The sequence below is a fragment of the Dermacentor variabilis genome, chromosome 5 (assembly GCF_050947875.1).
Source record: "Dermacentor variabilis isolate Ectoservices chromosome 5, ASM5094787v1, whole genome shotgun sequence".
NCBI classification, from domain to species: domain Eukaryota; kingdom Metazoa; phylum Arthropoda; class Arachnida; order Ixodida; family Ixodidae; genus Dermacentor; species Dermacentor variabilis.
In genome coordinates, this window is record NC_134572.1 from 63,858,660 (window position 1) to 63,881,129 (window position 22,470).

General features: G+C 42.6%; 1 protein-coding gene across 1 annotated transcript; it reads left to right on the forward strand.

Annotated features, from left to right (window-relative positions):
* The first annotated feature begins 285 nt into the window (after positions 1-285).
* Rfk (Riboflavin kinase) lies at positions 286-21,829 on the forward strand. The gene is made up of 4 exons (XM_075692623.1): positions 286-527; positions 11,778-11,929; positions 14,122-14,224; positions 19,577-21,829. Exons 1-4 carry the CDS (start codon positions 410-412, stop codon positions 19,717-19,719), a joined length of 516 nt encoding a protein of 171 aa, XP_075548738.1. The 5' UTR covers positions 286-409; the 3' UTR covers positions 19,720-21,829.
* The last annotated feature ends 641 nt before the right edge of the window (positions 21,830-22,470 follow it).

Sequence of the window (22,470 nt, forward strand, 5' to 3'; positions counted from 1 at the left end):
GAGAGTGGCTGACTGCAGCGAATTCATCGAGACCTTTAAAAAATGTGACCAGTGAAACCATCTACCAAGAGACTGCACACGCGCTATGAAAGTGCTAGCGGTGCTAGCTTCTTTTCTTTTGGACTCTGTGGACGAAATAAAGTAAAATGTCAACTTATTCGCAAGTACTCTATCAGAGCGGTATTCCAGTAGGTTCCGCGAGCATGAAGTTGTTTTCGGTTTCGGTTTCGGAGGTTATGACCGACTAGATATCGACTCGATCCGTTAAAAGACAGAACAAAAACAAGTCGTCTGCGCGTTCTGTGGACACACGGCACACTACACACTCGCTAACCGCACCAGCCTCGCGTTTGGCTGCCAAGTTGTACTCCGGTTCTGCAATTGTCGAGTTGCACCCTATAAATCTCCAATGCCAGTATTTCCGTCCAAGCTGTCTCCTAACGGCGTCAAGTGTTTGCCGCTGTTTCTTCGTGGCACCGTAGTGAAAGGGTTCGGCCGAGGCAGCAAGCAGTTGGGTATACCCACCGGTGAGTGATTTAATTCCGCTTCTTATCCGTCCCTGCTTCAATGGATGTCAAGGTGCGGGCAAGGCAAGCACCTGGAAAAATGCGTTTACCGGCGCTCCCTCGTGCGTACTTGTTTCTTATATAAGTATCGCGTACTACAAGCCACCGGCACTGATTACCAGCGCACTCCTCGAAGCCGGCAATCTGATAGCGCCCTGTACCTGTATGGCATTTTGTTGTCGCTGGTTCCGCTAGCCGAAACCTTTGTGCCGGCGGTTTTTCCTTACAAGATTTCCGGCGTTTTGAGACGATGGAGTAGGGCCTTTCAGCAGCTTGCGTAAGATATGGAATGGTGCGTAAGGTTAATCGCTTTCGGCTTCGATTGATTCGTGCGCCTCTCGCCGCGGGCCTGTTGATTAAACATTTATTGCGTCAGGTGAGTAAACCTCGGTTTAATGTCTTTTTCCTGCTTTCCTTTAATCTTTCTGGATATTTCTGCGTGGCTGGATCGTACCGTGTATAGCGCGTGGATTACGTTTCCCGAGTAGAGTTTAATACTAAGAACTCGCGTCGCACGTCGAGCGCTGCTGGCACATGGTCGTTTTCAAACACACTTGACCTAGATCTTGCTGCTCTGCTTGATCTTTCTTCGGGTGTGCTCAACATCTTTAATGTAGATCTGATAATCGAGCTCATTGAAGATAGAAAATCAACTCTGTGGTCTGAATGGACGAAATAAACGGAATAAACAGGTCGTCTTATGATGCTTTACCTTGCGCGGCGTAAAAATATATTTTTTTTCTTCATTTCACCTAGCTCCACCATGGAGGCACTTCTATCATTACATTCTCAGAATTTTAAACTCTGATAAAGGAAACTAGTTTTATATGCTAGCAAAACTACTTAAGATGCGAAAACTGCAACATACGTGCGTATGGGGCCCGTTGTTAATGTTCAGTAATACATATATTGGCTAAACTTCTGCAAGATTACAAACTGGAAAACGGTTAATTCCTGCCGGTCCTGACTGCCCCCCCCCCCTTTTTTTTTTCCTTCATGAGTCGGCCGCAGAGAAAACTTTCACCACGATATCATTTCACAGTTTCAATTTATCTATAATTGAAGCTAAATTTGCCACTACAAGCCAACAACGAAAAGAGAGAGGCACAAGCTACAAATCGCACAACTGAGCTCTGGTCAAATTATTTTCATCTGAGTAGACTCCACTTCAGTAGTTGATTTCTGTCCTGACACTAAATTCATAAGTATCACTAGGATATAGCGTACGTAGTTCAGAAAACTATAGATCTTTTAATATATACATAGCTCTTCCTTTCTGTGTATTTCAGTAGCTATTATACAGCAGCTGAACCTTTGTGGAGTATTCCTGGCATTGCCTTGCTGTTTTGCAGCCTATTTGAGAACATTGTAATGACATTTTATCATAAACATATCTGGCACTCGTGAACTGTTAAAATTTTTAAAGGGAGAAATGGATGCCAGGTATTGCCCTAAGGCTCTATTGCATGATATATGTTATAGAATAACAGCAAAAAAGGCTCAAATTTCCTTCCCGATTGTCAAGCGAGCCCCTATATAGTTATTGAGTATTATGCAGTTTATTATTCTTTTTTTTTGGGGGGGGGGGGGGGTATATATCTGAACTAAACACAGCAGTTAGTACGTGGCACTTCGTCCATCAATCTCAAGTGCTACGTTGCTCTCGTACGTTTCAACATGCCGATGAAATTCACAACGTGCGAGGCGTTAGTTGACCTTTTTAAATGTCAGAGGGAAAATTTTGCATGTTGCTCTGCTTGCAGAACTTATTTCTATCAGTGCTGTGCTGATACTTAATCACTATAGTGTTTAAAGGGCCCCTCACCAGGCCCCAATTCTTGTTATACGCTGGAAGTTGTTACGTGCCCTCTAATGAGCGTCCAGCCGCAGGAATTTTTCATATTGAATATGTTATATATATATATATATATATATATATATATATATATATATATATATATATATATATATATATATATTAGAACCGAGGGACCCGTTACAGTCATTGACTTTGGGACCCTTGTCTGCATACTATTTGTTACATACTCATGGTTATTGAATGGAGAACAAACTGGAACATTTCAGTGGCGCAAACTCATTTCAGGAGGTGAGTGCCACTGCCACGAGACACTACTACTATTACTACTACTACTACTCAGTATACTGCTCTCTCCATTTGCCACGTCTAGCCTGCGCAAGCGAAATTCCTTCCCTGCGTTCTCCCTAACGGACCTCCATGGATCGCGTGACGCATACGTCACGAACCTCTCTCTCTCTCTATCTTTTTTTCCCCCTCGGTTTGTTGCGCGGCGGTCTTCCGCTGATGGTGTCGCGCGCGAGCTGTTGTGTTTGTCTCGTTTCGCGTGGCGCGCGATTGTGCACGCTGTGCTCTAGAACACCTGACTAGCGGTATAAGTCAGTGCTACACGAACATTGAGGCAGACACAAACTGATCACAGAGCATGATCGCGCGCTGGAACACGGTAGGAAATTGCATAGTTTCGGTATCAGCATGCGCGACTCCACGACGTGGGAACAAGCAGACGAAACGGAAGTACATCTCTCTTGCTGCGGTACGAAGTAAAACAAATACACGCAGACATCCGGTTTGTGTGTTTTATTATTTCTCTAAACCTTAATTCGTCTATCGATGCAACAGATTACACCAAAATTATTCTGATCCCACGCACTGTGGCAATCGATGTAAGCGAAGCTTTCCGTGCTGGATGGTTTGATTGACGATAATTAGTAGTGATGTTGACGGCTAAAGCTTAATTTATTCAACGTTAAGGCTAACAAGAGATCGGTGAGTTGATGTTAAACGTTACCTTGCGTGCACCACTGCTGTTTGTCTGCGTAGTACACAGAACACACGGGGAGAGGTGTTTGCTTGAGGCGTTGTTGTGCGCCATATTTTATAACCCCTGAGAGGGTTGAGCCGTTGAGCGTTGTCATTGCCTAACATGGCACATCGCATTGTGGCAGAAGTATTAAACTTGAATTGGATTGTGGGGTTGTACATGCGAAAACCACACTCGGATTATCGAGGCACGCCGTAGTGGCGGACTCCGGATTAATTTTGACACCGTGATGTCATTTAACGTGTCCCAAAATCTAAGTGCACGTGCGTTTTCTATTTCGTCCCCGTCGAAATACGGCTGCCGCGATTGGGATCAAATCCACGACCTCTAGCAATGCCATAGCCACAAAGCTTACGCGGCGGGCACAGGAGTGTTGACTTGACGGTCGACCGCTTCCGTAGTGTCTCCTGAACCCTGCGGTGCGCTTTGATAATGTGGCTCTGCTTCTGCGCGCCCTGCATAAGTTGCACTCTTGACATTTAGTAAAGCACTGAACGGGGCTATTTGGTGGAGGTTCATGATTATATTGCTCTTAGTGTTATACTGACGAACGTAAGGGACAGGACGCGGACGTACTTGCGCTACGTACGTCCGCGTTCTGTCCCTTGCGTTCGTCAGTGTAACACCTAAGCGCAATATACTCATGCCCGCTTGACATTCTCGTGGCGTTTATTTTTCAGAAATAGCAGCAACGTACTGTACCGTACCTTGAACTTAAGCTTATCCTGTGTCCCCGCAACCGCTGTCGTATAGCAGTGGCGTTTCCTTGCCTTCTCACTGCACCTCCCCCCTTCTCTTGTATGTGAACTGCCTCTCCTCCCTCTTCTCTCTACAGTTCCATCTGCGTCGCCTCTGGCCTGTAGTTTCTGCAATGCTTCTGAGGGGAGTCACGGATAATTAAAGCTGTACAGCTGCTAAAGTGGCGTCGGCCAGGGAGCTCCAGAGGGTATTGTGCGCATTGGACGCGGTGGGGTGAAAACGAGTTTCTCCCGTCGTGTTTCCCCTCTTACTCGCGCCTGCCATCTCTGAACCCCCCTCCCCGAAGCGGTGTGCGCGACAGCAGCATGCAGCCATAGCAGCAGCAGTGGGAAAGTCGAAGGAAGAGGCAAAGAATAATTCTCGAAGTCACAAGTCACTGAGAGCGACGTCACAGCAAGGACACATGTACGTAGGCGCACTACGTCATCCCTCCTGCTTGGAGCGCGGCGCCCGCGAGGAGAAGGGCAAACGGCGCCCGGCTCTTACGCGGGAGTTTATGCGCGAGGCCGGCTTGGCCGGAATGTTATGAACATGTGGTGTTTTGTTTTTTATTCTTGATTTTTTCCACTTTTTTTTCTTTGTTTTATGATCCCCACCATTGATTCGCACGCCTGCTTAGGCCACTAAGCCATCATTTCTCCGCGGCGCGTAGCGATGTAATACTTAGCAGACACGATCGTTTGCGCGCATTGTATGCACGGCGCTTGTCAGCTCAAAATGTCCACGCCTGGTGAGGGGCCGTTTAAGACAAAGTTTCATAAAATGCTTTAATTCTCTTTACTTGAGTTAGGTCTCCCTCTGATCAAATACCACAGCACATGCTGTACATTGCCGTGTTTGATTTTCATGGTAGAAGTGTCAATTTATTTCTAGTTCCTTTCGTCATTGTTTGCTTGTTCCTTCCGGCTGTACTGACGTAATAAACCCCTGCTGTGGCTGTGTCACGTCACAATAAATTAAATCGATCATGCAATGGGTGCAGCTGTTCTGCTGCTGCACTGTTTTAATTTCTTAATTAAGCATAGGAAGGTGCATCTGTTTCCAGCTGACTCATCTTGCACAATAGTTTTAATCACAAGTGCCTGCACGATCTTTACCGTTGCGGGCATTTTATTTTCTCAACACCGAGTCGGAAGTCCCGTAGGCAGCTCATGTACAAGATCCATCCAGCTGTACTTAGCCACGAGACTCTCCCATGAAAATACCTTTTCTTTTAATTTTTTTATTGGGATGGACACTCCAGCCGCATTTCCGCCAAGGCTGATAAAATCGTCGCCGCGCGCCGTATTCTGAGTGCGAGGGTGAGCCGGCGACGCGGCTCAATCTCGCGTGCGCGAGCGAGGAAGGCGGGCCGAAAGCGCGCCCTCTCCTGTCGCGCGCTAGGCACGGGGTGTGGCGGCTGCTGCGGCCACGGGAGCGCCGTATCTTGAAAGTGATCTGCGATGTGGCCAGCCAAAGTGCGCGCCCGCGCGGGCCTGCGATGTTTGCTGGGTGCGCGTTAGTGCCGGTAGCTTCATATGCGCTGTGCCTTCGACGTTTCGGTGGCGTTGAAGCGAGACATGTACGAAGGTAAATTCGCTCGCTGCTGCTTCCTCGATTCGCCGCTCCAGCGTATTGACGGCAAGATTCCGCGGTCATCGAGCGAGATGTGTTCATGTTTACCTGTGCGTGCGTGACACCGTGCTTGTTAATTTAGTTAGTAAGGGAATGTTTACAAGCTTATACGGCTGGTAAAACTACTATCCTTACATCTTATAGCTATCTATAATTTGCTCTCGCAATCGACTGCTTCGCCTTTCGGGCGATACAAGAAGGCCATTTTAAATGCCAACTGTTCCAAAATATTTTGAGTGCTCATGTTTGCTTGCACTGCCGTGGACAAATGAAGTATGAATGAGAAATTATGAAGTAAAGCACTTTCTGAATCTAAACCAATCCAATGTTACAATTTCACATCACTAAACAAATCGATTCACCAGTAATTATGTAAGCCTAAAACTAAGCATGCAAGGCAAAACCATACCAACATCACAGGAACTGGGGATGGTGGGAACAAAAAGAATGCATTCCAATTAGGTACAACTTACTTGCATTTCATTCATCCACAGTAGCTCATATGTTTCTACATTCCAAAACAAAAGTGGGACAAACAAAAGTTACTGCATTTGGTTTCTGGGGCTGAGTTCTATTAATAACTAAGACAAAAATCAATATCAAATTATGAGATTTAGAGAGTCAATATAGAGAAATCATTTGAGCTGTATTAGCAAATTACCCATCTGAAGTATCAAAAAAGGACACTCTTGCCATGAAAAAGGGCTTGATAAGCCAGAATTTGTTCAAATACGAGACATATGGAGAAGTCACCTTGAAGTTCCTGCAACAGCTCACCGTCATAAATTTTGACAATGTTTGCTCATGCATAGATAACGTTCTATCAGTAAAAATTGACTATATAATATTCTAAACAAGCCGAATATTATGTTTACCAAGCTTCAAAGACTACTACTCAGCCACAGCGGACAAAATACGAAAACATGCTTTGGAATTTGTGACGTCACACTGACGTACTAGCTCCAAGGTTACAACGCAAAATTCAATATGTGGAACTTTGACCTTCATTTTCTCAGGTAATACTGTGAAATTACCGAAACTGGAGCTTTGAAAAATATTTTATCAGTCTAGATTTATATAGACACATATGGGGGGCTACGAAGGATGGTGTAGTGGAGGGATAAACGTAAATCTGAGTGCATGAGTGTTTTTGCTTTCTGTCCCATTGGAATGTGACCATGGAGGCAGGGGATCGGATTCTCCTTGTAATCAGCAACAGAATGCCAAAGCAGCTGAACCACAGCGACATGCCATGGTGGTGTAGTGGCTATGCCATTGTGTTATGCCATTGTGCTACTAAGCCTAAGGGTGTGGGACCGAATCCTGTTCGTGGTGGTCACATTTCAGTGGGAGTGAAATACAAAAATGCCTGTGTACCGTGCATTGGGTGCACATTAGAGAACTTCAAGTGGTCAAAATTAATCTGCAGTCTCACTATCACATGACTCATCATCAAATCACAGCTTTGGCACGTAAAACCCCAGAATGTAATTTTAACCACAGTGGCAAGTAATAATACCCACATGGGCACAAGTAAACAAGTACATATAGAGGCTAATGCGTCCCTGTTGCCTCTAAGCGGAGATGGCAGCTGCAGTTTTTTTCATATGGGAGGGTGAAAGGGTTGCTGTGGTTCTGGCATTCTGTGTTAAAAGCTATTGTATGTTAGGCAAAATTTTGCACGCTGAATTGGGAATGCTGAAATGTCTGCAAAATGGGGATGCTGAACATGGTGCTGAAATTTCTGAAGATTTTTCGATGGAATCTCTTTGTAATTATGTACCAAATATTAGCCATAGTTTCAGATTTCCATTTGTCTTTTTTTGAAAAGCAAATAGCAGGATGACCAATTAAGCTGACAGACATATTACTGCCATTTACTGGAGCCTAAGAAACTTTCGTTTATACTACCAGGATGTAAGAAATAATATACTACTCACACTTAGAAGAGGAGAAATTCAGGATTTTATTGAGGCTGTTCAAGTTTTTTGTTTGCACATGTACCACAAAGGTTAGAAAAGCTCTAAGAGTGCATACACCTTTTTTTACTTTCTTTCCATCATCGCAAAAGCCTTTCATGTTTCTTTTTTTCAGTCTCCATCATTCTTTGCTCTCTGTTGAGCTGCAAAACTGTGCTTTGTGATCCCACTCCTTATTAAACCTGGTCAGAGCAAACTTATGGGATGCACCTGGTTTGATTCCAAGTGTACTTAAAACAGCAATTCCTGCTGCACTTTCATTATTATCCTTGCATACACATTTGGCATTTGGAACACAACAGCATAGCAAAATACACAAGTGAAGTTAGACAGACATCTGTGAAACAGCCATGCTAATACACAACATTGTAGCCCGCCTAAATGAAAAATTTGCGCTCACAACTAAGGAATGTATGATATAATGAATCTGTTTTGCATATCAACCACATTATTCAATAAAATCAACACATACAGGAAACCAAAACCGCAAAGATGACATGTGAACACAAACTGCATAGTTTGAAATACAAGGTCGTATGGCATGGTGTACTGCACTAAGCAGCATTAATAAAGGGTAAATTAGACATCCACTCTATCTTAGCAATCACTACAAAGAAAACCCATACAGATTCCTCGAAAGAAACACCTCATAGTTAAATAAAAATTTGTCTAGGTCCAGGGCTCAAACCCGGGACCACTGCCTTTCTGGGGCAGTTGCCCTACCATCAGAGCTAACTAGGCGGCTAGCAGATGGCTGGGCGAAGTCGAATTTATCAACAACTCGAAGCAAAGGCAAGAGTGTGACGTAACAGTTCTGCGGAAACCTGCAAGGTGGAGAGAAGTAATTATTAAGGGAAAATGAGACATCCACCCAGTCGTAGCAATTGCTACAAAGGAAACCCATACTGGTTCCTCGAAAGAAAAGCTGCGTAGTTGAAGAATAATTCGTCCTCGTCTGAGACTCTATCCCGGGACTACTGCCTTTTTAGGGCAGCTGCCTTACCAGGCTTTTCTTTCAAGGAACCCGCATAGGTTTCCTTTGTAGCAATTGCTACAATTGGGTGAATGTCGAATTCTCCCTTTATTAATTACTTCTCTCTACCTTGCAGGTTTCCGCAGAACAATTACATCAAACACTTAGCAACGTATTTAAATACTTTAGACTGCTTGTTCACACTTGCCGTTGCTCTGTTTTACTCCTCAGACTGTGCATAATTTTATGACACTAAAACCTAAATATGTCTTTTTTAAAATTTTTTGATTTATCGTATCGACATTCCCTCATGTTGCTGAAGATTACTGTCGGTTGAAGTCAGCGCACACTATGAATGTGTGAATATCAAAATTTTCTAATACGAATATTGAACAATAATATGCAGATGCATTTATTACTAAGTTTCTTTATTATAACACATCGCAACATTGCAATTATGTTACCAACAGGAAAAAGCAGACTAATAAGCCATCAGTAAATGGGTGCTCATTTGACCTTTGTTATTTCAAGAAATTGAGAAGGAAATGTTAATGAAGAAAAGAAGGAGAGGTCGGAGAGCATGTCTCTAGCCTGCTACTCCTCACTGGGAAAACTGAGTAAATTTGTGCAATTACGCTGTTCTTGAAACGCACTTATAATGCTGTGGAGCATTTGCATAAGTAACTATCCATTTGTGCGGCCTCATCAACATATGCATTATCAAATGCCTGTCAACTTGGGGGCATTTAGACCTGCACCAGTTGTCATACAAGCAATAAGCTCAAGAGCACAGGAAACACTGCAATTTAATGAAAGCTTGGCTAGGCAAAGGCTGTGCTAGCACCAAAACGGAGGAGTGGAGTACTATCAGCATAAGTTCAAATGCAACCAGTTCTGAAATTACTCCAGCGCATCTTGTTTTCTACTTTAATCTGAGGTGATATTCTGGCATGGAGCAAGGAATTCCTTCCTACATGTACTCCACTTTGGACAATTTCACCATATCTTCAGCTTTGATTGGCTCACAGAACTGCTACAGCCTCTCTGGCTGGCTGAATATGCCACCATTACAAAATTTGATTAGACAGCATAATTTGACAATATCCAAAGTAACAGCTGCTTAATCCAGGTTCAAAAATATACTCTTGGCACTACTCCATGTTTATAAAATGTCTGCAGAGTGATTACATGTCACTCTTACATGTAATTATATGGGAACACAGTGTCCTTACGTTTCCCCACATTTTGCTCTACCCACATTTTGCTCTACATGCATGTAGGACTCGGGCAGCACAGAACCTGTGGCAAGCCCCTTAGTTCTATTGTTTTCCTTCATTGTGAGCAATTGCGCAATCTCAGTGTCATCAAAATACTGTATTTTCAATAATATGATGCAATTTTTGTCATTGTTTGCATGCATTTAAAAAAATGACAGCAGAGTCATGGGACCTTGCAGAATCATAGGCCAATTTCCAATGAAGCTGTAGGTTTCGTGCAGATGCACTAAGAATTTCAGTTGTCTAATTAAACTACACACCTTAATATGTTGCCCATATATGATGCTTTTGAGCACCTGCTGAATTTTCACCAAAAGTCATACTTAACCTGCACTTAATACAGTTATAATGCTGTGGAGCATTTGGATCAGTCATCGTCATCAGCCTGGTTACGCCCACTGCAGGGCAAAGGCCTCTCCCATACTTCTCCAACTACCCTGGTCACCGGGATCAGTAATATAGTGCAAAGGCTGTAATTAACCTACACAATTTTTGAACTTTTCCTTTATATCACCACATCAATGTGGTAGTGCATTGCATTGGGGCATCATGTTGCCTCCCTACCAGCCGCCCACAGTCTCTGTGCCAGAGTGAAGTGAGGCAGTAGTGCAGGCGTTCGGGGGGGGGGGTTAAGCAAGAAAAAAGAAAGGCAAGTAGCTAGGAAAATATACGCACAATCAAGTCTTAAAAACTCATTGGCTATAGTCGCGGATTATAGCCACCTGCAAAAACTAAGAGAACGTGCCTAGTTTGCCGAGGACAGCCTTGGTGCTTCATATAATGCATGCAAATTTGGAAACAACAGGAAGGCAGTAATTATTTTGAAATCTTATAATTAAGCTATAATTGCTAAAATTGTCTATGTCCACTGAATGTGAACTCGGTGTCACATACATAACTCTGAGCAAAACAAGAACAAGGTGAAAGCAAAACCCACCGTTTCGACAAGTGGACTCCTCTTCTTCAAGTGGACTTGCCTTGAAGAAGACAAGTCCACTTGTCGAAACATTGGCTCCTGCTGTCACCTTGTTCTCATTTTGCTCATAGTCTTGAATTTCCATCTCCCGCCCTCCCCATGTTTTCCCTGGATACGTAACTTTGAGCACTTGTTGAAGGACTTTTTTTTGGGGCTGTAATTCACCCAAGCACATTTGACTGATGAATATTATGTAGATGATTGGCCTTGCCTGTTGATCACTACTACTAAGTTTGTTTTGAGTATCTTTGGTGCACAAGCATTTCGTGGTGTGGTCTTCTCTTGTAACACCTTATCTTTTGTTTTCACTGAACTGCTCTAAGGAGATTATTTTGAATTCCTTATCTTTATCAGTTTCACCACTTGCTATGATTTATATGAGTAGATATCACTTAACGTGACTGTCTCTTGTTTTCTTGCTTAAGAAAAAAAAAATGCACCTTTGTTTTCTGAAGTATATATATGTCAGCTTTTATATTGTACATTTGTAGACAAGACAATAGGCATTGTGTTTGTGTTGTTTAAATATTACTACAGCTTGTGCTTTGTCGGGGCTCACATGGTATAGAACAGCTCTTGACTTCTATTATGTGGCATCTGTTGCATCAGCCCATTAGCAGTTTGCTGTTTGTTGCAGAGCTTTCTTTTTGTAAACAAGACTGCAGTCATCTGAAGTTGTTAGCTACTCTGCTTTATTCTGCAATATTTCACTGAAATATATAAGGAAGCTGCGAAATCAATAACAGGTATCACATACGATTTCTCATAACAGCCAACTTCTCGCAAGAGCTGGTGTCAAAAATTCCTGCGGAACTGGATTGTGGAGTCTACTACGGTTGGGCTTCTGTCAATGATGGCCCTGTCAACAAGATGGTGATGAGCGTTGGCTGGAACCCATACTACAAGAATGAGAAAAAGTCTGTGGTGAGTGCTGGGGCAAAAAACATTAACAATTCTACTAGCGTCAATACTGGTGGTGTGGTGGCCATGCCAGTGTGTGGATAATGGCTCGAGCATCAATTTGTCTCGGCTTTCTTTTTCTGGCTTCGAACATCCATGCGGATTCCTATATTAAGGTTATTAAAGCTAGTTTGTCATTGTATAATCGTTACGTGGCAAATGTTCCCATTCAGCCTCTGCTTTACACCATTCAGCTGTAATAAGGCTACTACAAATGAAAGAAATTATCTAGAATTTTGAAAAAAATGTTGTCCATAGTGTAGTGTTCTGCCCACACATATCACTTATATTTAGTGATACACTGGGTAATTTACAAGCTATGACACTCCCGATAATTATTCTTATTTGGTGTCTACTTTGCAACATTCAGCAGTATTCAAGATACAAGCAAAAAAGTTAGATTTAGAATATGAAAGATAATTGCCAATGATTACTGTTATGTACTGCCAAAATATCATGCATATATAGTGACAAACATGATTGACTTATCAGCTGAAGATTATGCGATACAATGATATTACATTTTGTTCCTGTTGCTCTTATTTCATTTCGCTTCCTTGCAACTGAAGAAATATTGCAGCACAAGTGAAGTGGCATTAACACATTCATGACACACTCGTCCATAGAATTGCAGACTCTCAAGCTCTTTTCAGCCACACGATACATCACCTCAGACTGAAAATAAATGAGCTTTTCACAGCTGCTGTGGCACGAAAACTTGCTAGACAGGCTGCAGTAACTGTGACATATGTGACTTACTTTGTTTCGCTTGCAGCTGCAGGCTGCAGCTGCTATTTGTGTTGATGCCAATAACTTTCAACGGCAGTTGTGCCTTGTTCTCGGCAAATGGTGCTGCCATCTGCTGCTTTTTAGTGTTTCTGCACATCCTTCTGGAATATACAGGGGTAGTGTTATTCCTTTTTTTGTCTAGGATTGAGGCGAGCATACTTTGCCATGTTGATGGTGACCTGAGGTAATGTCCTTAAGTGTGGCATGCCTTTGGCACATGTTAATTTGAACTTGGGTGGTTTGCAGCTGCAGTTAATTAAAACCTCTTTTGTTTTATTTTGGCTGGCAGCCCGTGATTACTTCAAGCATTAGTTATAGCTTAAGTGTTGTATAATGTAAACCTTATGATTCCCTGAAGAAAGCAGTATCAAAACAAATGCGCTTTGGTGCCCGCGCTTCCTCCTCCTACCACCTCTTAAAAAATTTTAAATGTCACAGAGCATTGCATAATAATCCATAGCCCATATAAAACTTTTGTATTAGGACCTTTTACCAACAAAGCAGCCAACTTTGAACAGCCATTTCGAAACATGTGAGCGCCACTGGATCAAATTTACATTTTTCATTGTGTAACTGATCTTGTAGGAAGGGAAACCAGTATTGGCCACATCTTGGTTATTTTGCTGTATTGCCTTGCTCATATATGAAAGTGAGATTTCAGCTTAGAATCGGTTGGACCTTGAATGAGAAATCAAAGAAGCTGCTGCAGGTATTGCAGTGTTTGAGAATTTTGCAGCGAAATATGAGCTAAAATTTAGCTAAGTCATCATCAGTCTTGTTACTCTGATGTTATATAGTAGTCTTATTTGTTGCCTGTGAACAAGAAAAAATGGGGCTATCGAGTCTACCTTGGAAGCACTGTAATGAGAGTCCACAGTGGATGCTGCTAACTGGTGCATATAGATTCATGAGCAAAGCTTATAACAACACAACAACATAAATTTACTGACTCGCATAGCTCCCAGTCGTTTTCACCCACGACTTGTATCACAGGTGTTGTGCCAAGCTTACAAAATTTTAGAAACCTAACCAACACGTTTTCAAGTTTAAATTGGGTTGAACTCTAATTTTCTGTTAAGCATGCTACTTTCGTTAAATATCATGTAAGTTACTCCAAAAATAATTATAGAGCATCTGAGGGCATATGTTTCAAGCACCGTTCTTTTTTTTTCTTCTTTTTCTTAAATGAGTGCTGTGGTTACATGTCATAGTTATATGTCATATGTCACTTGTTTGATTTCGCTTGCAGAGTTATAACATTAGGTCCATTTAACTTTGGTGTGCACAATTCACTGCTTAAAACAAGCGAAACAAATCTGCATGTTAAATAAATGTCACTTATTCTTAATCTCATTTCATTGGTGTAGGAAACTCACATCATGCACAAGTTCGACCAAGACTTCTATGGGGCAATGCTCAAGGTTGTAGTGCTGGGCTATCTGAGGCCCGAAAAGAACTTCAGCTCTCTAGGTGAGCATCTGTGGTTTATTGCTTTCAGCACAGCCTTCTTTCCTGTTCTAACTGATTTCTATGTTTTGTAGCCTTTAGATGTGTTTTGTAGGCACATCATCATCATTAGCCTATCTTTATGTCCACTGCAGGACGAAGGCATGTCCCTGCAATCTCTAATTGCCCCTGCCTTGCGCTAGTTGAACCCAACTTGTGCATGCAGATTTCTTAATTTCATCACCCCACCTAGTTTTATGCTGTCCCCGAATGCGCTTCCCTTCCCTTGGCACTCATTCTGTAACTCTATTAATCCACTTGTTACCTACCCTACACGTTACATTGCCTGCCCAGCTTCATTTCTTTCTCTTAATGTCAGCTAGAATATTGGCTACCCACATCTGATCCACACTGCTCTCCTCCTGTCTCTTAACTGATTTAGACTTCCTGTGGGCACATATTGGTGCTTTAATTTACTGGATCACTTGGCATCCACTGAAATGGGTGCAAAACACCTCTGTAACAAAGAATAAAAAACTAAAATGGTAATTACGAAATTGGAAAGAAAATTAGGCCTGTTTAAGGTTTGTGTTGACTCGTCTATTGTAAGCATTTCTTTAAAGAAGGCTCCAAGGTATAACGTTCCTTCAAAGAACTGCATTGTGTTTTGCTCCCATAAGTGCCCAGTGTACTCTATAAAGCATTAGCATTAGTTTTAGCGTTAGAAAGAATAAAGCACAATTCAGGAAGCTCGTAAAGCTCTGTCACAATAAAATCTGGCTGGCACATTCTTCTTGGACCTTCATGGGTGAACTAAAATATTAATGAATTTTAGCTCATGCTTTAATTAGACTTTCAATTAGACTTACGTCCTGATCCATTAAAGGGCCCCTGAAACGGTTCGGACAAATTTTGTAGACGCGTAGGGTACAGCTTAAGTAGAACATTCGCACCACAATTTAAGTGAAGCGTTACGTATTAATGGAGCTACAAGCGATTAGAAGTTACCCTCCTCCCCAGCCACGCTTTTCCTCCTCAACTCGTTCACCGAGCGAGCGGAGCTAAGCTCCGCCTTCACTGGTCCTGCGTCACGATGCGACGTCACATCGTCCACTTCCGGTTGTTTTGGAGCCCGCCCCCGCCCGCGCGAAACCTCTCCGCTAGCCGCTTGGCTGTCGACCCCAAGCGAGAGCTATCGAAGCAGCGTGCGTTGCGAGCATTCTGTCGTAGCGCCGAACGTGTCTGGTATTTCGTTAACCACAGGCAAGCTGGTCATTTCGGCAAATGACTGGAGGCATGAACTCAAGCTGTTGAAGGAACTTTGGCGTAGACGTACGTGAGCGGCCTGATCGGTCTGCACGGTCCAGACACTTGTTGGCGCAGCGCTTAACCAGCCAAACAAAGCGCTAATATTGTTGTAACCAAGTGTAAAACATTTTAAACATTTATAAAAACAACGTGTTGATGATTACACTCCTGCGAAAAATACGCACCAGCAGCAAAGAAGAATACGCTTCGTTGCTGCTACTGTGTATGGTTGAGCTCTATGCCACCAGGTGGCTGCACCGTGCAGACCATTCACATTTGCCCTTCTGCTCATCTCGGCTCATCCCGTTACGGCACAGTCAAGCGGCCAGACCCTGTCCCCTTGCGCTTATATTTGCCCTAATACGGGACTCGCGAAACGCTATTGCGTTAGTAATCTTCCGGTGTAAAGTGACGGCCACAAACGCGCAAATCCTGGCACCGATCGTATAGCGGCAGTCCGATGCGCAGCAGCCAGTGCGCTCGTACGCTGCCTTGCAGAGGGACACGATGTCGCAGCTTGACATATTGCCAGTCGCTACGTTTGCAGTCCACAAGGCAACAAAGTCGAATCATAGTGCTCGCGAAAAGACTGAGACCAACTCTAAACGCGGAGCTCTCGTCGTTGTACGTTGTAACACAAGCAGACGACACTTGCTGTGTGCCGGAAGTGCTTAAGTGTACTGAAAAATTGTTCTTGTGCATTCTCTTTATGCTACTTTCTTTTTATAAGAACAAATTAACTAACATTCCAACTATTACGAAGATCATTTGTTTACCATAAAGTTGGAAAAATTATCGATCACGTGCCCTGGTCAGCCAATCGGATAGCTCGCCCCACTGACGTCATATGGGTGATTTCGGTCATATGGGTAGGGGCGGCTTAAAATTCCGCCGAGCAGTGCGCTACGATCGGCAGCGATGTGCATTTTTAAAACCTTATAATAAATTACACGCTTTACGCAGAGCACTTAGATGTGTCAATTAATGATCAGAAGGACCTACTCTGACGACTCAGTACGTTTGTATAAAATCGTCAAAAGCGTTTCAGGGTCCCTTTAATGTGATTATATGTTGCCGAAAAGTCATCTCTTGAACCCTTACTGCATTAATTCTTATTTTCTCTTTAAAAAGAAAAGGCTATACAAGCTTTTGTTTAGGCCTACTCTACTCAAATCTCTACTCTGCTCCTCAAAACAACCTCTAACTGCATGCTGTATCATATATGATAGCTTCAATAATGCTAGCCTCACAAAACCACCCGAATGTATTTCTCTATCAAAACATCTCGGTAGGCTAAAAATCGGCAAATAAACACCTTGATATTTTTTGCGTGCTGCTTTAAAGTGCTTAGACTGAAAATGTGTTATTCGAAAAACTTATAGCGCTAGAAACACACGGAACACAGAAAAGGAACACACACCACATGCGCTTAGCAGAAACCGTGTGGTGTGTGTTCCTTTTCTATGTCTCGTGTGTTTATAGCGCTCTAAGTTTTTCTAATATTGCATTACCAACTAGCCCAGCTATCCATACTTTTGTGAAAATATCTTGTTTATTTAAACAATGACCTTTTTACACATTGTGTGAACTACATTTGTATGTAACTGTGCTTCACCATACATATTTTAAAAGAAAAGTAACTCAAAAATTATTTCCAGTACTGAAGTTGCTATGTATTTCATTGCTAGAGAGGAGAAAGATTCTTTGTGAATACATAATTTTTTTTCTTTTCAATTCTGTTATGATAGAGGATGTTCTAGAACGTGTGTACCATTTATGATACACCATGTGATAAAGGGTTAATCGTTGCTGTCCAGTGTTGAATAATCACATTCAGAAATAGTAATGGAAAGATATTAAGTTAAAGGGGTATGACACATGCTTTTTGTTTCCCGACTTTTATGCTTTGATTAGTCGCTGTGCACATAATACAGTTAAACCTCGATATAACAAAATAGGTAAAAAAGTAGGTAAAATCAGCAATTTGCTTTATTATATCGAAATTTCGTTGTATTGAAATTCGACCTTTAATGCAAATAAGTACAGTCGCCAATCGATTTTTCTTACAAGGAAAGCAGCCGCAGAACTTTCGGAATTATCGGCCAATTGAAAAAAGAAAAAGCTAATTTTAATGAGAAAGCAGTTTATTTTGATGAATTTGGTAATCGGCAACGAAGCCAACCACACTTTCGCATGCACTCCGCCCCTGCAGCTGATGGCGAATGCTTCGTCGGCCTTTCGCTCCAACGAGTCACCGAAACTCGAGATTGCGCAGCCTCCAATACTAAACGCGCAGGAAGACAGCTAACATGATGCCACACCGTCTCGGCGCGCTCACTCTTTGCACGCGCGGCAGATTACCTCTATAGCAGGGTGCACGGCTGCGTATGCTTTCAGCCGTGCTTACAGCCATGCGCAACCGCGGCCGAGACTCGCGCCAGAAATCGCGAAGTGCCAACTTATTCCCCCACTCCACCCCCAGCCGCGCGCTTCATCGCGTCACCGCGAGCGAGCTCCGCTCCCCTCTTTCCCTTTTCTCGCGCGGAAAGGCGGCACTCATGAAGCCACCATCTTTCTCGTCTCCCCCTCGCACACTTTCACTCGCACCTAAAGCACAAAGTGCGCGGGCCGCGATAGGATCTTATCACACTTGTTTATACCGAACATGATGCGGCTCCACTTCGGCGGTCGCTCTTGTCAGGCCATGCGCGATTTGAGAGGTGGGTTAGCAAGCAGCTGCCTGTAATTCAATCATTTGACCGTCTGCGTCCCGGAAGTTGCCATTTATTGTCTCGGCATTCGTTTGCGGCGGAAGCGAAATTTCGTTATATTAAAATCACATACAAACACACTTTGTTATACTTAAGTTATAAATATGTGTTATATGGACAAGAGGTTATGAAAAGTTAAATACTTCATTATATTGAGAATTTTGTGATATTGAAGTTCATTATATCGAGGTTTAACTGTAATTAGGGAATGAAGCTATAAATGCTACGATGCAACCAGGCGCTTCGCCAGGACTTTTCAGGGAGGCTAAGGTTCGATTATTCTCCGTCAGGTTTCCGAAGCTTAGTGCATAATGATACAACCATTACCCTCAGCAGGCCCCTGGTCTACCTGCAGGCATGTGTCATCCTGTACTTGACTGGGGCAGGCGTTCGAAGGATATGCACCTTTGTTCATAGGCGACATGCCAGGCATAAAAGGGAGCAGGGAGAGTCGGTCAGAAAAATTTTGGGGTAGGGGGCTGAAGCCCAGTCAGCCCCCCCCCCCCCCCCCCCGCTGCACCACTGGATGTGACTACTAATAATGCACAATAACATAGTTATTTGTGGCTAGTTCTAGCTTTGCTTCACAATGACTGCCGCAAAAGACGCGGCAGCTGTTGCAACTTATGTAAAAGTACATGTACTTGCCGTGGGCCTAGTTGGTGCATACTCTACATAGTAGAAAACCACATTCACACTACATAAGAAAACAAGTAGGCAAGGGGCAGTGCCTGGTTGCCCTCTTTTCTTTTGTGACATGTTTGCGCTTCCTTGCTATGTCATGAAGCTGATAGTTGGGTGGCTTCACAGCTGATCATGTGTGCTCACAAACCAGCAATGCGAGGGTGTGCACCAGTTCAGCTGCTATTTGCAGAATTTGCTTACTAGCCGCACATGTGATATATGTCATCACTGTCTGAATCACAATTTACCTTACATAGGTATCATTTCCAAATTTGAACTGATTAGTCTCTGTGTGCCTTTAAGGTCTTCCCTGAAATGCCTGGTAGTCAGCGTGCATTAGTGTAATCATACATATAAATTCTGGGGTATCATAGACATTGTGTTGACTTGGGTCATTCTGAAATCAGATTCTGTGATGCTGTAGAGCAATGTAAATTTATTTGTGCCTAAGTTCCTTTGCTCTTATGGTTGCACTTGCACTAATTAAAGGCTGAAAGGCTGAAGAGAGGAAAATGCTTAGCTATATGTCTTGTCATGAAATTTTCATTGCTCTTTGGTGACATTCATCTCTCCTTTTTCCACTGTCTTGCCACCTGTGACTTGTCTTGCCCAGATGAGCTAGTTTCAGCGATCAAAGCAGACATGCAGAATGCCGATGAAAGTCTCAACCGTGAAGAGTGGCGGCTGTTCAAGAATCACAGGTTTTTCACGGAGAAGATTGCAAATGGCACCGACATCGTGCGCCAAGAGACGTGATCCTGGAATTTTTAGAGCAATATTACAATTGTCCCCACCACTATTTTGTATGTTACTTACTGTGACATATGCTAACTTATTTCTATCATTTCTGTTCCATCACCTTTCCAAACTGAAGCACATTCCTTGTCCCAGGTGTAGAAAGTTTATGAGGATGCATTTGTTGCAGAGGAGAGTGGTTTAATTTCGCGTGATTCTTCAAGCATGGCCTCGTGAAGGAATTTTCCCCGAGAAGGCACACTAATGGAAGGCTTACGGCAGCCTTGCAATTAATCACCATCTTCTTGTGTCCATTACCTCCACAAAAACTAAATTATTTGTATCATTCTCCTTCATTATTTGTCCAAATTGGAAGCTCATTTCCAGTACCCCAGCGTAGCGCATTTGCAAGAAGTTTTCTTCTTTCAGCAAGACATCTTTAGCTTTAGTATTTCTTTCTTTTGAGGGTGATTATTTAAAACAGTATTTTGCACCTAGATTGATGTGTTAGCACATCTTTTTTACAAACAATGGTGTTAACTTGTTTCATATTGAAAGAAACAGGTGAAAGTGTATTAATATTGTCATCTATTTTTTTTTATGTACCACTGTTGTCACAGTCAACAAAATGTTAGAGAAAACTGATTTTGCAGAATTTGACTGAACGAAAGAACTGTAATTTCCATGTTGTGAAGGAACTTGCAAAGCAATTAAGAAACAAGTGTAGTTTGCCAGTGTGTTTCTGTTAAACGTCTTACCATAAATGTATGTAGCTTATCACTGGCATGATCTAAATCGTGATGAGGCTTCATGTGCACTGAGGAAACAGTGAACCACTGAGATTTTGTAAAACATTTGACAAGGGTCCAATGCTATTGCAAATACCTTAGAAAAGGCAAAATCAGAAATGTTCATCACCTGCAGTGCACTTTTATTTCACGTTTACTCAAGATATTGAAGTTAGTGGAAGCATTCCTTCTTCATGCTGTAAAGAATCACATTAAAAAAAATGCAAACTACAAATTTTCATTGTTTATTTATGGTGTCATTGTTGACATGCGAGTACTGTAATGTAAACCTGCCATGCTTTTTAATTTTGAAATCATGACATTGTAACTTTAGGTGGCTATATACATTTTGCAGTGAGCTGTGTGATACTTTCTATGCCCTGAATTAATAGCGCTTTCTTTCCTTTTTATCTTTGCTTGCTAAAAAATTGCAAGGGTGATTGGATATTCATAATAGAGGGTATTTGTCCTGCAGTGGACTTATACAGGCTGATTGTGATCGTATGGTCTTCCAGTTTACATGAGAAACCTTGCGGAACTAAAGATGATGCTTCATTGTTGAGGCTACATAGTAAAGCAGGTTGGTTTAACATAAGCAAGGTAGCCTACTGGGCAAGCCTCATCACTGAAAAAATGCTGCTCTCTTAGTATATCCTTGCACTTAAAGTTACTTGAAGTCACCATTAGACTTGTACAGTAGAAGCCTGCTAGCACATTCTTTACTGATAGGTTCTTATGGTTATGATCTTGCTGATGCCTTTAAGTATAGCAGCATGCTTGCATAGTGTTATCTGGGTGCTATTGCCTGTGAAAAGCATGTTAGAGAGGTTCTACTGCAGTTGCTATGCTATATTTTTCCTTTTATGGTGCGTCTAGTGGGAACAAGGTGTTGGCTGGCCTTTTCAAGCACGTGTGCTAAATGTATTACTAATTTATTCATTTTTTCGCATAATTGGTGTCTTTTAAATGTTAGTGCGGCATTTAAAGCAGTCGTGTTGGGTTTATCGTATTTGCTTAATGCTTGTCTATGTTGTATTGTCTTGGAGGTGCAGGCTTTTGAGATTTTGATGCCTTGTTGGCCTTACGTAGCACGTAAACTCATTTTCCTCACAACTCCAGCACCACCATTACCAGGGGACAGCACAGTTGTGAAATGTAACATGCTTTATTGGATGTGAGATTCCTCACACACTTGTTTTAGTTATCATGCATTGAAAGCCTCATCTTGGTGCATTTACAAAGAGATCTGACCTATTGTGTAGCTTTTTTGTATGCGTTTGTTCGAATGCCTCCTTATTTTAATAAAGGAGTTATGGTGACATGCCTTATCACACATTTGTGGATTTTGTTGTATATGGCTCTTTTTTTTCCAGTCCCTTCTGTAATAGCCCAGTGGCTGTGGGGTTGTGCTGCTGAGCTCAATGTGGTGGTTTCGGCTCTGGTGACCGTATACCGATAGGGGCAGAATGTGAAAACGCCCATGTACCATGCGTTGGGTGCGTGTTGGAGTACCCCGAGTGGTCAAAATTAATCTGGAGCACCCCTCCCACACATACTACAGTGTGCCTCATAATCAGATTGTGGCTTTGACATGCAAAATCCCCGAACTTTACAAAAACTATTTTGCTGCACACCATGGCATACTTGCATCAAGCCTACGGGCACACATTAAATATTTATCTGCAAGTGATGATCACTATTTACAGGTTCACTTTGCCAAAAGCCTTTCAATTAAAAAAAAAAGTTTTAGGTATGCATCTCTTAAAGGGGCCCGCCAACACCCTATTGAGGTTAAGTAAGCCAGCCTGCTCATTACAAAGATTACACCTGCATTTGGCATATGACAAGCATTGCCTCTAAAAAGGTGACTTGTTCTTTCCTTCATTCCTTTGCAATCCCTGCCACATTTTGTTGCCAACTACAAAGTGGCTGTTGGCCATGTCATTTTCACCGATCGGCGACTGTGTTCACCGCTACCGTGCTT

Bases quoted from the DNA above. Each gene is read 5' to 3' on its own strand.
- Rfk (XM_075692623.1), top strand. From the start codon at position 410: ATGCCAGTATTTCCGTCCAAGCTGTCTCCTAACGGCGTCAAGTGTTTG. The intron at 528-11,777 runs GTGAGTGATTTA...TTCTCATAACAG, and splicing joins GCAGTTGGGTATACCCACCG to CCAACTTCTCGCAAGAGCTG. The intron at 14,225-19,576 runs GTGAGCATCTGT...TGTCTTGCCCAG, and splicing joins AAAGAACTTCAGCTCTCTAG to ATGAGCTAGTTTCAGCGATC.